Source organism: Bombus fervidus, chromosome 15 (genome assembly GCF_041682495.2).
Source record: "Bombus fervidus isolate BK054 chromosome 15, iyBomFerv1, whole genome shotgun sequence".
Classification (NCBI taxonomy): Eukaryota; Metazoa; Arthropoda; class Insecta; order Hymenoptera; family Apidae; genus Bombus; species Bombus fervidus.
The window spans coordinates 9,711,029-9,724,827 of NC_091531.1; the positions used below are offsets into that span (position 1 = coordinate 9,711,029).

Below are 13,799 nucleotides of genomic sequence, written 5' to 3' on the forward strand. Positions count from 1 at the left end.
TTTATTCTTCTATTAACAGAGCACTTTATTATTCCATTATCGTCACATTTCCAATTTTATTTTACTTTTCCTTAACTTCGTCAAAGATGGCCGCATAATTAATGTTGCTTTGCGACCAACAGGTGTGTTCGATTAATTTCCCTCGACCCGAGGCACAATTTATTATCACCTTTTTGCGGTTAACGTGACATAGGATGAATATTTCACCGTGCATTCCCATACCCCGTTAAGTATTTCGTTTCAATTTCTGATAATTTTTTCCAGCTACGATTCTGAAAGTGTAAAAGTGGAAATTGGTTATCGTCGAAGCTGGAATATGACTGACGGAGTGATATTTTTGCAAAGCTGTCATAGTTCGAAATTTCCACAGCAGGACAGTGAAAAATAGATACGATTTTTTGACAGAGACATGGAACGATTGGTTAATCCTGTCAGGTGTATTTTCAGCGCAGAAGGGTACAATTTTTGAACGTGTTTTCGTTTGAACGAATGAACCTCGTTTAATGATTGGAGCTTAACTATCCTCTTCGAGAACAAATTTTTTCATTCGGAGTTAAAAATAAAATTTTTATTCAAATTCTTTGTTCTACTTCGTCCTTACCTTCTAATTAAATTATTTTATTTCTTCGTAACAGTATCATGAGATTATTTTAATTTCAGACGAACTAGGTCAATCGTGCTGACGATTACGAAGATGGTGCAAGACTAAAACTTATTTGAAAGTTGGATTTTTCAGTTATTTCATCTTCCATCGATCTATATTGCAGCGAAGATAGTATACAAAAAATTTTGCACGAGAAATATTTGACTTAAGTCACTTTTATAAGTGCTGGCACGTTTCAGTTTTACTTTTTAATCGATTTATCTGTTTCCGAAAGAATTTTTTGTTCCCCAACTTCGACAATATTGCTTTTCCGCGAAGCTACACGTTCCTCTCTTCCTTGCATTCGGAAAACAGAAAATCAGCCTACATCTAACGGAAATTCGGACGCACAGGTGTATTTGAAACCGAAGCAGAGAGATGCCAGGTCCTCTGACCTACTCGATCTTCCGCTTCCCGACAGAAATTTTTCGCCGAAAGGACGAAAAATTCGTCAAAGCTATGGGATCGCTTTTCCCTCGAAATACGTTATTTTTCAACTTGTTTTTATCCTGACCTGGCTCAATTATTCCAACAACATGGTATGCCTTTGTCCTTGTCCAACGTCCATCCGCGATTTGCAATGTTTGAAGGTGGAACAAGCGATTTCTGAATTTCTGTGCTCCATCTTGCGAACATATTTCGACTTTTTACGCTTTTGGAAAAAGACCTGGTGATTTATCGAATATTATATTTATATCGAATATTTATCGAGTTTTAACATTGTTACATCGTATTCCCTAATTGTTTTCTCTGTTCAAGTTACTTTCATCTACGACACGCAATTTCTTGACATTTTAATTATATCCACGTATTTCTTTAACGATTAAACAAACAAATTTAGAACAATAAGAATAATTAAACTATTCGACGAATTCGAGATACTTCGCTTGAAAAATTTAAATTTAATAGTTAATTTCTGTTGCCACTTACCTTCTTGGCGTCATTGTTGTTGTCGGCCGCGTGATGTGGTTGTGGACTCATTGCAGCACCATTGCTAACTGCTCCGCTTTGCGACAGAAGCTCGTCGCTACCCCTCTGCAACAATAAGAGAGACCAACAAACGTCAATATACGAACGAAAACCGTTTTAACGTAAATTCAAAATATTTTCACGACATAGTTTAATAAATATTCGTTTCCTAACTCGACCGAACTCCAAAATTCTTCCGCTTTTAAAAAATGAACCTTTCCATCCTAAATTCAAATTCAGACCACTTCCAAATACAGACAATACAAACAAGATTTGCTGCTAAATGATCTACGTCCGAATAAAATTCGCTGAAAATCCATGACGGAAAACCTTTCATCTTTAATCCCAATTTAGATCGCTTCAACGACACGGTCGAACTAAAAATTTTGGTGTCCACCGTGACAGACAACGCGTTAAGTCCAACTCGGTGCACTTCTCGTTCCGCAATCGACAAAAAATTCGCTTGCCAATCGCATAAACACCGAGAACCAAGACCCCAGCAAAGCCCTCTCCTCTCTCTTCAAATCCAAACCACTCCAATCCCCTTCTCTATTCCCGACCTAACCTTAAACCTCTCTCGCAAGAAACCAGCCAGCTTGCCGGTTATACTAGTCCCCAGGTGTATTATTAAAATCCTTCCAACTCCGTAAACACGTTTAACCGGCGATTCTCCGCGGTAACAGGATCAAGAGTCTCAGTCCCTCGGTCTAATTCCTCGAGCTGATCCCTCAAAGGAAGCGCGACGATAAACGGGATACTCGCGTGTGCTCGATCGCGAGACCTACGATCCGATCGCTGGAGGCTCACAAACCAAGGAAACCTCATGGTGGATACACTGGATGGAAGTATGGCGACCTTTCAACGAGGAAAATACGCAGCTTCAGCTTCCAGATAATTCATAAGCTCGAGAAAGAGAGAGAGAGAGAGCAGATCTGCCAGTCACCAGCTTTGGAGAGACAGAATGCTAGATCAAAGAGTCCCGCAGGATCACGCTTGCGAGCGGGTAAGAAAAGACGCGACTCCATGGATCTGAGAGTTGAAAACCCTTTGACGAATATTTATGAAAATCCTTCTTCCGGTCTTTAGTCGATAAGATGCGCTGGTGGTTGCATAGATGGAGATCTCTCTTGTCTTGTCACAGTGAACTTCTTTCAGAACAGTAGAGAATTGATACACACTAGAGTTGCGCTAAAACTTAAAGGCGTCAAGATCACTAATTTCTAACTTTGTATGGTTATTCTATAGATTTATAGCGACGCATTCTGGAGGCATTGAACGATCTTTTATAAAATATATGGAAAGCTTTATATACTTTTTCATATAACTTCCATTTTCGCTGAATGAAGTGTAATGGACGAAATGTTTATATAATGATAAAGCGTTTGAAGATACTTAACTTTTATTTGTACGCAAGAGAGCAATTTTTTCAATTTTAGTAATTTCGCTTCTGTCTTGTAATTTCCTGAAAGTTCATGCAATCCGTTCGCCATTCACTGAACCACGAAGCCCATCAAAGATCTCGATCCGGTCCGCGGATGAGTGGAGAGAATTGAAAGACGAGAATCGGGAAACCTCTCTTCCGAAGATTCCATAATCCATAGATTCGCGGGAAGTAAATAATAGAGCAGGTCCGGTGGTGGTTTGGCTGCTCCGGATATCAGCCAAAGGATGAAGCTATCGCCGTATATCCGGCGAATATATGAAACTCTCCATCCTTCGTTTCTCCACGTCGTAAGAGACTCTTAAAGAGTTTTCCTTCTTTCACAGAGTCCGCTATGTTGTTGTATAATTGTATCTTATTTCTACTACAATCGATGTTGTCTTCCTCCTTACAAACCTCTCGATCATAGGAGAGAAAATCTTTTCGAACAGTCTATTTGTCAGAAATTTTATTTCAGTAAAATTATTACAAGTTAGCAGGCAAAATGATAACTACGAAACAAACAGAACAACCTAAACCATTTCTTCTCCATAATTATTATAATAAGAAGCCTAGGGTCTGTTCAAACCACTCGAAACCCTCGCAAATGACCAGAAATCTTCGGAAAATTCAAGCTTGAACGCCTCTATTCTTGGCTACATAACGTACACGTGCAGACAAAAACCGAAAATCAATGATCGTGTAAGGCCTCCGTTCGTCGAACCACTTCAAACAAGTCGAAAATCTCAAGAAAGCAAATTCAAACGTCACTATCCTCGATGAAACAAGGCACACGCGTACTGAAATACGAAGAATTTGCTCGCAATTTCTCGGACGCTTAACGTCTGGATCTCACGTGTCCGACGAGGCGCATAAAATCGTCTCACGATCGTCTGGCCAGCTGTCTGCAGTCCCTTCGGAGGGTCTTCGCCGGTTGACAAAGCAATTTCACGACCGAGCTGCAACGCGATCCGATGAGTTTCCTCACAACCCACCTCTCTCTCTCTCTCTCTCTCTCTCTCTCTCTCTCTCTCTCTTGCTCTTTCTCACCCCTGCGGTTATTTGCTGGAGGATTCGCGCGACTCGCATTAATTGCAGGGCAAACACGCGGTGCGCCCCGCTTGCTTGACAATTTGCTCGACGACATAGCTAACTGGGCCACGTTTCCGGCCCGTTACGAGTTAAGTTAGGGTGGACAATGGATCCTCTCTCTGACAGCCATGTTGGTCGTTGGGGGTTAATTGGTCTTTTCGGTACTTCCCGGAGATTTGTTTGACTAGCTCGCTTTGGGATAATAAGGATGTTTTCGTGCTTTTGGCGAGGAAGAGGACGAGGATGTAAAAGCAGATGTTTTGGATCCGTGTAAAGTCGTTGAAATTTTCGAAGCCTCTTCTGTTTGAGAATTTTTATAAGTTTATTTCATTTGTGACATTTCAGGCTTATTATTTCGCTTATGTCATTTTAGGGATTTATTTCAGGAATGTATTTATCGCGTGATGTTTCCGATATAAATAAAATTTATCAAGCGTGGATATTAACGATAAAGAGATATTGTTGCGTTCAATTATTTTGTCGAACTATGATTGTAGAAGACAAAAGCTATTGGTTAATGCAAACATAATGAAAATTCAGAGTTCAAAATATGCGCTAGCAAAATTCGATATACACTTTCAAGCTTCCACGATTTAATCGTTATCAAAAACAAAGAAGCTTAATTTTCGACATCAATCTCAAACCCGAAACTTCAAACCGCAGAACCAAAATCTATCCTCCCACGCTCCGCAAGATTCAAAACCAAAGTTCCGAACTGCAAAATAAAACCGAAATATCCTTCGATCAACGGGAAATCTCTTTCAACTAGCTGCAGACTTCGTCAAATCTTGTCAAATTGCGTCAAACGTCTTCTAATATAAGCAATTCCGTAACAATTTCGCAAAGTCCACTAAAAATAGAAGTTTTTATGGAATTAACAAAGAAACATCTATCGAATTCGATGAAAATCCCGTAAAACTTGCCCCTAAAATCGCGACAAGATGATGGATCGTGCCAGACGATCGAACTACCCTCGTGAAAGTGAGTTTTCACGCGAAATCTTTCGAAGAGGCTGTCGGGGATGAGCGTGGCTACACTTTGAGCCGGTGAAATAATATTAGCTCGAGATAGTCCTCGCGATAAGACGCTGCAACACAGAGCCGGTTATCGTTTTTCAAGATGGATGGCTCTGGTACCGCGTCACCGGGATTCGTGTATCGTTCCGGCAGACACGTATAGCTACCTGAAAGGATCTTTCGTGTCTGGAATTCTTTGGAAAATTGCGTAGGGATAAGCTAGTTGTACTTGGAATATCACCCCTCTTTTCTTTTTTCGGGGGTTTAGGGATTTTGTCGTGGCGATAGTGAAAGAAGACAGAAATTCTTTTCTGAAATAACAAAAAAGGACAGAGATCCGCAATACTATATAATAACTAATAACGATTTCTATGATATTACGTTAGCTTCCAATTAATTAACAAATTTGATAGAATCATATTCGAATATTCAGAATAAAAAAAATACCCTTCTCAGAATAGAAAAAGACTTGGAACAAAACTTCCAATTTTCTGACCTATTTGATACATCAGGAACATCAACTACAATACATAAATCATGTTGAAGCATATCAAGCATGTGGTTCACGACACGCTATGTGAAAATACAGTTATGGTCGAAAGGTCAATAATCAAGTTATCGAAGAAACGGACAGGAAGGGTTGTTCCTACCCTCCGGCACAAATGGATCGTGATTCAAGTCTAGCTTGACCAGCAGGCTGCCAGAATCAAGAGTAGATCATTTCGTGTTACTACGACATTGTGTCCAAGATTCAGCGTCTATTTTTCTCTTTATTTAGTCATCGATTTCTTATGGAGGCAGTGATATAGTGAACGATGTAACACAGAATATTAGAAATATAACGATACTCGTTGGCATAGTCGTTGCTTCGCGTTCGATGATCAGGAATTGTCAAGTTGAAAACCTTAAAACAGAAACTGCTTTTAAACAAATAGAACCTAATAATAAAACCAAAAATTAAGAAACCCGTTATCATTAGATCGTTACATTACATTATGTTATTGAATTAAAAAATCCAGAATTAAGAACGTAAAATTCACTATCCGTAACAAGATCTCTGATCGATCGTCGAGATCAAGTTCGAAACCAAAAATCCAAGAACGTTAAATAACAAAGTTACCCGAATCAACCCTTTCTCAAAGCCCAGAACTGTGAAGAAGGAAAGGAGGCAAAAGGGAAGATCCAGAAGTAAAGAAGGAAAGGGGAAAGAACAAGAAAAAAAATTGGAAAACGACGAGAATTCGAGTCAGCGAGCCAGATAACCGAATGAAGATTTGTATGAGCCGGAAGATTTGTGTCAGCCTGTCGTGATTTTCATCGAGCCCCTTCTCTGGAGCAAATGACGCGGAAACAGGGCAGAAATTAAAGCCGCTCGTTAGGGTGAAAACGCTTCGAGCCGATGCAATGAGAGGGGAGCGCCATTCACCCGCGAACACCGATTCGATATTCGAGATACAAAGAGAACCGAGAAAGAAAGAGAAGAAAATGGATCGTGCCTCGTGATTCCTGCTTGCCATATTAAATTGGATCAACTTGCGATCAGAGAATACGTCTCGTGGAATTTATTTCGTCGTCTCTTCTTACGACGCTGGTAGTTTCTCTCGTCTTTTTATTATATTTAATAGTATAGAGGAAGTTTCAGACGATCCTGGCAGATTCACTGTTTCTCTGAGTTAGAGGATGTTTTCGTCGATGTTCTCGCAAGTTTGAGCGACGATTTGACGATGATTATGAACTGTAGATTATTGATTTGCCCTTTCGGTTAATCTTCGAATTTTTAATTATTCTATTCTATTTTAGGGGATTATTATCGATATATTAAGTAGTTGATTGATCTATTAAGTACACATAGAAAAGCAGACACCCTTTCGTGACACCACGATCATTAAATAATTCTTTAGCGATTTGTAAAATTACTTGTAAATTAATTTCTTTGTAGTTCGTTCAAAAATATATTCGAAAAATGCTTTAATTCAAACGATGGTAGACTTTAGCGTTGTCCCATATCGAAAAATCTCTTTCGCGAGAAAATCAAACTTTTATCACAGACTGCCGTAAAAATTATTTATCCGTTGTCGCAGTTTAAATTCTCGTTAACATTCATCACGAATGAAAATTTCTACGATGGAACACCCTCTTCCATCCTCGCATACGCGGACATTATCAGCAATCGATGCCAGATAAACACAAAATTGAGGGGAAACATTGAATTGCAAAACCGATCGAGTAGGGAAATTTCGTCCTCGATTTTTATTCAACAATTCTTCTTCCCCCCCCCCCCGTTTTATTTTGTATTTTTCATCTCGTTGTACGAAGTATAAATAACGCGAAACAAAAACTCGAGTTAACAACGTCCACTATCGAACCAACTGGTAGCCATACTTTCGTAATCATTTCATAATTAAATATGCATCTTGCTCTGCTCGTGAAACACTCGTGTTTATGGGTTAATGAGGTTGATTAGAAGATTCCATCTTAATTGGTACATCGAGCTAGACTAGCGGTTCCCTTTCTAATTTTCTACGTTCCACCATCTACGAACATATTATGGAAGTTGTGGGGTAAAAATATAGTAAGAATGTAGAAACGCGGAACATAGAAATATAATACAAAAACAGACAAAGTATAATAATACGACGATGCAAATATACGAAAAATATAAAAGTTATAAAACAAATAATAAACTTGGAGAATTGCAAAATATTGAAAATCCATAATTTAGATATGTAAAACGTAGAGATTGGAGAAATGTAAAATAACGTAGAAATACATAAATGCAAAGACCCGCGAAGGTGCAGGAACGTAGTAAATTCCTGAAGTGGAGAAACATTAAAACAAAAATAATTAATACTCGAAATGTAAATCTGGAAATGTTGCATGGAAAACAATTCCTCGTTCATTAACTTCCCAACAACTCTACGCTTAATGACACAAATTACACTTTCGTATTTTCAATCGACCAATTAAACACATTTATATTCCACATTCAATTTTGCTGAACTTCGAGCACGGTCGAACATTTAAAAAAAACCAATTAAAACACAATATAATAACAACGAACGAAAAAAGAGACTATAACAAAAAAAAAAAAAAAAAAGGACAGAAAGAAAAACAGAAAGAAAGAGAATCATCCTCGCGTTTCTGTATGCCATCATTGTGAACTACAACATCACGTTCGCCATCTCGAAGCTCAATTTCCCCCATTATACGCGCCCTCAATTGAAACAATCAAAATCAAAGTTCCATTCTCTGCTACATAATTTCCCTCTCGCAAATTTCAATCTATATTGCTACCTTTTAACGTTACGAAAACTATAATATCAACCATTTCATTGATCCCAATTAAAATTCTAGCTGATGATATGGCCGTTAACACGCGATTAAAAATAATACGCTCGTACATAAGATCGAATATTTTTGTATATATAAGCTTCTTAGAAAACAAACTGATTGACTTCACTTTTTACTCATTTCTTAAGTCTATTACGTAAGTACAGATTAAATTCAAAAGTTACAGACGCAGAACCTAAAATGTATGATTTTCTACAATAACGTTGGTTTAATTGTAAAACTTTCGAATTCCATTTTTATTCCTGTATATTTACTATCAAGGCATTTAATAAACAGAATTTCAAGTACACAATTTGTTTCATAAATTCAAGCGTTACGAACCTACGAGCTTAAAAATAATTTTATACGTATGTCGCGTAATGATGTCTATTTAATCGTACAATAAAGACCTTGAACTAGAATAACACACTAAAATAGCACACAAGCATTCATTATCGTAACAGAAATTCGTAAAAATCTGAAAATTCTAGAAGGCCGTTTCTCATTTTCTCGTTGCTCGGTCGCGAAAGTATCTCGCTTTAAAAAATGTCCTCGGACAGATGGATTTACGCGCGTTTCCGCTCGCATAACGACACGTGCCGGAGGAAGAATTCCTTTCAGTTGTGTTATTTTTTCCTCTTCTCCGCTTTCATTTTTTTTTTTTTCTTTTTTGCCCTTTCGACACGCATTTTCAGTCCCGCTACTTTACTTCGTTCCTCCCCCTCTGTGTTTTATTACTCTTTTCTCCTTTTCTTCTTCTTCTTTTTTGTTTCTTTTTTGTTTTTTGTCGAAAAAGAAAGAAGGGAAAAGCCGGCAAACTCACTTTGTAGCGCCGGTAGCTTTGTTGCTGAAACTGAATCACGGCCAGATCGCCGGGCAAATGAAGCGAGCATCGTTCCTTTCTGTTTTTTAATACAGCGTGACGCGAGCGGGAAACAAAGGGACGAGTTAACGACGCTGAAAAACGACGAATTCTCTGGACACTGCACAGAAATGCTCGCCCACGCACGTGCGGGGGTGTTCGTTAGCGGAAAATTTGGATTCTGTTTCATTTGCAATCCACGACGGCTATTTTTACGGCTATTACTAGTTGCAGAACATTCGGTGTAATTTCTTTATTGGATTATCGATTTTAGTGGCAGCGTTTCCGTGCTTTCGTTTGTTTTGCGTACACGGAATTTAATTGGGATTATGAAATTGGGCGAGATCGCGATTTACTAGGCGGTTGGACTTTTGTTTTCAATTTTTACTTCCTGTTACAGCGTATAACGATCGTTCTTATTTTCTTACGACCATCTCGATCATCTTCACTTATGAAAACATTTACCATTTCTCTTTGATTACCTCCATGATTTTCGAAGAATTTGACGATCATTCGTACGAGGATAAAATTTTCTTAATTATTCTCTGAGATGTCAGTCTAACATCATAATCATTGGAGAAAGCATTCAGACAAGGGATGTTGACGAAAACGAAAAGCAGCGTCGACGTTTCGGCAAGTTTCTAACAGAGACTCGAATAGAGGAAACGTAGTAACACGATGTAAAGCAATTATAATCCATGCTGTTAGACTGCCGCGAATCTGACAAGACCGCGAACAGTTTGCTGGAAAACGACGATGACGGGTATACGCGCCTCGAGAACACAGTCGATCGGACAAACTTATCGCGAGTAATCGAAGAATTTCCTACGATAATATTTATCGTAATTTAAATTTGAAATCAATTTTTTAAAGACCGAATGTCTTCCATCTAGGTCGCCGTATCACGTTTGCAATTTGTTTCACGTTCCAGTTATAGAACTTGCAGGTTTGATTGAAACTGTTCTAGTTACGTTTGAGTTATGAATGATCACTGACCTCTAACTTTCTACTGGACATTATAATTCAACGAAAACTGATCAGCTACGGGCAAGCAAATTTTTCCAACAAATACAGAGATATTACGCCAAAATCATGGACCAAGAGTAGAATTGAATCGAAATTTACTCTCAGATCGAAGGCTCTTCGAATATCCATCAACGAGTTTCAAACGCAAAATTTGGACCCTTCCGCAAATGGCCGAGAGAAGAGAATCCTAAAGAACAGGTGCCCAAACATCCAAATTTGTTGGTTTCCGACAAATCACGTTCCAATGCTAAAATAAATCACATTTCCAAACATCCAAACCAGCCGTCTACTCCTCCAACATCCACAAACCCTTTAAAACGAAACAATATGAAGGAACATCGCCCTAAAGGAACTATCTGTCTGAACGTTAAGCGAATTAATTAGCGAAAATTCGTGGGACGTGGAGCAAAATTCCACGTTTTTAACCGACTGGTTTGGTTTCGACGTTCCAAGAGTGGTTTATTGAGGTTCCCTGAAGCAAGCGTTGGCTCTGCAATTGAATATCGTTACCGCGATTCGGTCCGGTGATATTTTCTTCGAGGACCAGGCCGATTGTTTCACGATTCCTATTCAGGCCGGTTCAACGGTTTCGCGGTTTATTGGGATTACCTGGTCTCCCCGTTGTTTTACAAACGATTGTGGCGGAACATCGTAATTGAGTATTGTTATACCGAGCTGTTCGGTGATAGTTTTCTTTCGAGACGAGGAATATCGATCCGATCCACGCTCAACAAGTTCATCCTTCGGTGTAACTGACTCCAGTCTTTGTCGTCTCGAGGGCTTCTGTGTTTCAGTTTTCGATCCATCCTTTGGACTTCTTAATGAATTATTAAGTCTTGGATACTTAATTCGATGTAAGAAGCGTCTTTCTTTTATATTGGAATTTTTTTTTTAATCAATTCCAAGGAATCTAATGGTCGAACGACTTACGACATTCCGTTTCTTTCATAATCGTAATTTTCCGAGCAATCATAGAGATTCGTCGTACTAAAACATAAACGAGCGAACGGTCTGTGACAGCATGCATTTTTTAAATTTCAAGAAATTCACTTTTCTCGATCTCCAAATACAGCGAATTACGACTGGTCGACTTAACGGTATATGCGTATAAAACTCGAAGCAATTCCTCCATCTTCGAAATCAGTAGATTAAACAAGCTGCTTGAAAACCTGCTTACATCGAAGATCAACAAATCAATCCCATTTACCCTTTTCACAGACCATTAAATTTCGATAGAAACACGGATAATTCACATCCTCGCCCCTAACCCTGACGTAATCGAAAAACGATTTATTCCAATTTATTCGAACCAGCCTGCGAACATTCTTCGAAAGATTTTCCGTATCCCCTGACGAAAGACAAACATTCCGTGTTTCAATGTACGTATTCAATTCGCAACTTCTTCGTCGCGGAATTTCTTTCTCTTCGCGAACTCTGCGCGTTTCCGCGGACTAAAACAAGCCGAAAGAAAGCGGCGGCGGCGGCGGGGTGTTGGGCGCGGAGCGAAAGGGGTGGCGACGACCCTTGCAATCTCGTTCGAGGCAACAACTCCCAAGCAGCCAGCAATCGCATTTAATTTCAACGAAAAGCGGATATTCAAATATCGAGGAAGCACTCGACGCCGTGACGCGCAAATAGGGAACGCGTTTTACCACCGCGCGACTTTTTCCGCCGCGAAACTTCCTTTCTTACGCGGTTAAGCCATTCGTCCTCATGAATTTCAAAGCGACCCGGGGAAAATACCAGCGTCGCGGAAAATAAACCTTCGTGACCGGCAAAAACCTGGCTGCGTGAAATTTTAGTCCTTTTTCTTTGCGTTTCGAAGGGATTAATGGTAAAGGGGTAGAATAAGGGTTGCGAGGAATTCATATAACTGATTTGATAATTCGTGCTAGTTTCCTTCGATATCTGTCACATTTATAAAACGGCAATTTTTATTTTTATCTTATTTTATTTTATTTTACTTATAAAGGTATAACTTGATATAATAAGTATCTTCAAACACCTCGAGTAGCTCAACACCTCGATAAAAATTTGCGTGAACTGACTAAAACGAGACAGCCGGTACACGTCAAATGTCGGATATTTACTATAAGAAATAGGAAATATTTGTTATAAAAATATCGCAAACCAATCTTTATGGAAAATTTGCGATATTCGGCCCAGGAGGCCAGAGATCGTTCACGGGGAAAAAAGAACGGCAACTTATACAGCGAGCTGACCGACATTCGAATCAGCAACTGTAAATTTTCATCTGGCTAGCCGTCGGATATTCCCCGGGGATCGTTTCGATCGCCTGATCCGCACCGAAAGTTATGTGCATACCATCCCATCGACTCGAGAACGATGCAGATATAGAGAAGAATTACGAATAGACGCAAAGTTGATCGATATTCGGCAGGAAACGCGATTTCTTTATACTCGCGTTTCGAATTCCAACCCTCTGTCGATCTCTGGGGATGAGAAACGATAGATTTTCGGATGTGGCAATAGCCTATCCTTCGAACGTGTTACCGCTATTCGCGAGAATTCGTACAATACGACAAACAGCCTCGATGTTTCTCTGTAATTTATTTTTATATCTTACTGCGCGTACTGTTTATTTAGGAGTGTTACGAGCTGCTTTCTGCTTATTACCAACTACTATAAATATTATAACATGTATAGATGCTAGTACGAATACTATACAGGCTATTCACGCTGTTAGTTTCCAGTGAAAATGAAAGAGGCAATGAAAGATGAATGGTTCAAAATGAACTACGTATTATCCATACGTTACAATGGCTATCAAAAGTATTTGTACACCGTTCTGGTCATTACAGAGTTTATATATTTATTAAATACCAATTTAATACCAATTAAACGCAAAACAGCGACAAATCTTTCTTTCGCGCGTATCAAGACGTAGATTGAAATACCGTGCGCCAGCCAAAAGAAACGAACGAAATTACGATAGGATCCCCCAGCAAAGTAAAAGATCACGTTGGATGACCAGAAGGGCGCGCGTTATATTTCTGTTATGCCCGATACAATTTCGATTTCATCCCCGTATAGCACTCTGTCGGCGTTATTATTGCGCCAGCGATGAAAACGGTCCCGAAGGAGAACCACGAATGGGAAATTTAGTCGGTCGGATGCGATTAAGGTCGGTTCTGGTGCAGATGAAATTTAAAGCATCCGCTTCCTCGCGGAGAGCAACCCCTTCGAGAGATCGCCGATACAAATGGCCTGATGGGGGGTAGTAGGTTTCGCGGCTTCTACGAGTTGCTACCGACATTACTGTTTGCAATGCTGATATCGGCAAGAAGGGATCCTGCAAATATTCTTATACCTCTGCCTTTCTTTATTTCGACCTAATTTTTAGATAGTTGTGGAATTTCAAAAGAAGAACTACCAGTTGCTGCCAAACGATCGTTTGTATAGTAAAATTGAACATTTATT

The 13,799-nt window shown here is 39.3% G+C and overlaps 1 protein-coding gene across 12 annotated transcripts in view; it reads right to left on the reverse strand.

Moving 5' to 3' along the window:
* Positions 1-13,799, reverse strand: part of Heph (polypyrimidine tract-binding protein 1 heph) — a 432,396-nt gene that overhangs the window by 131,070 nt on the left and 287,527 nt on the right. For all 12 annotated transcript variants that reach the window (XM_072018577.1, XM_072018572.1, XM_072018582.1 and 9 more), the window contains one exon: positions 1,574-1,678. In XM_072018577.1, the coding sequence (XP_071874678.1) occupies positions 1,574-1,678 (105 nt within the window). The remainder of the gene's footprint in view (positions 1-1,573; positions 1,679-13,799) is intronic.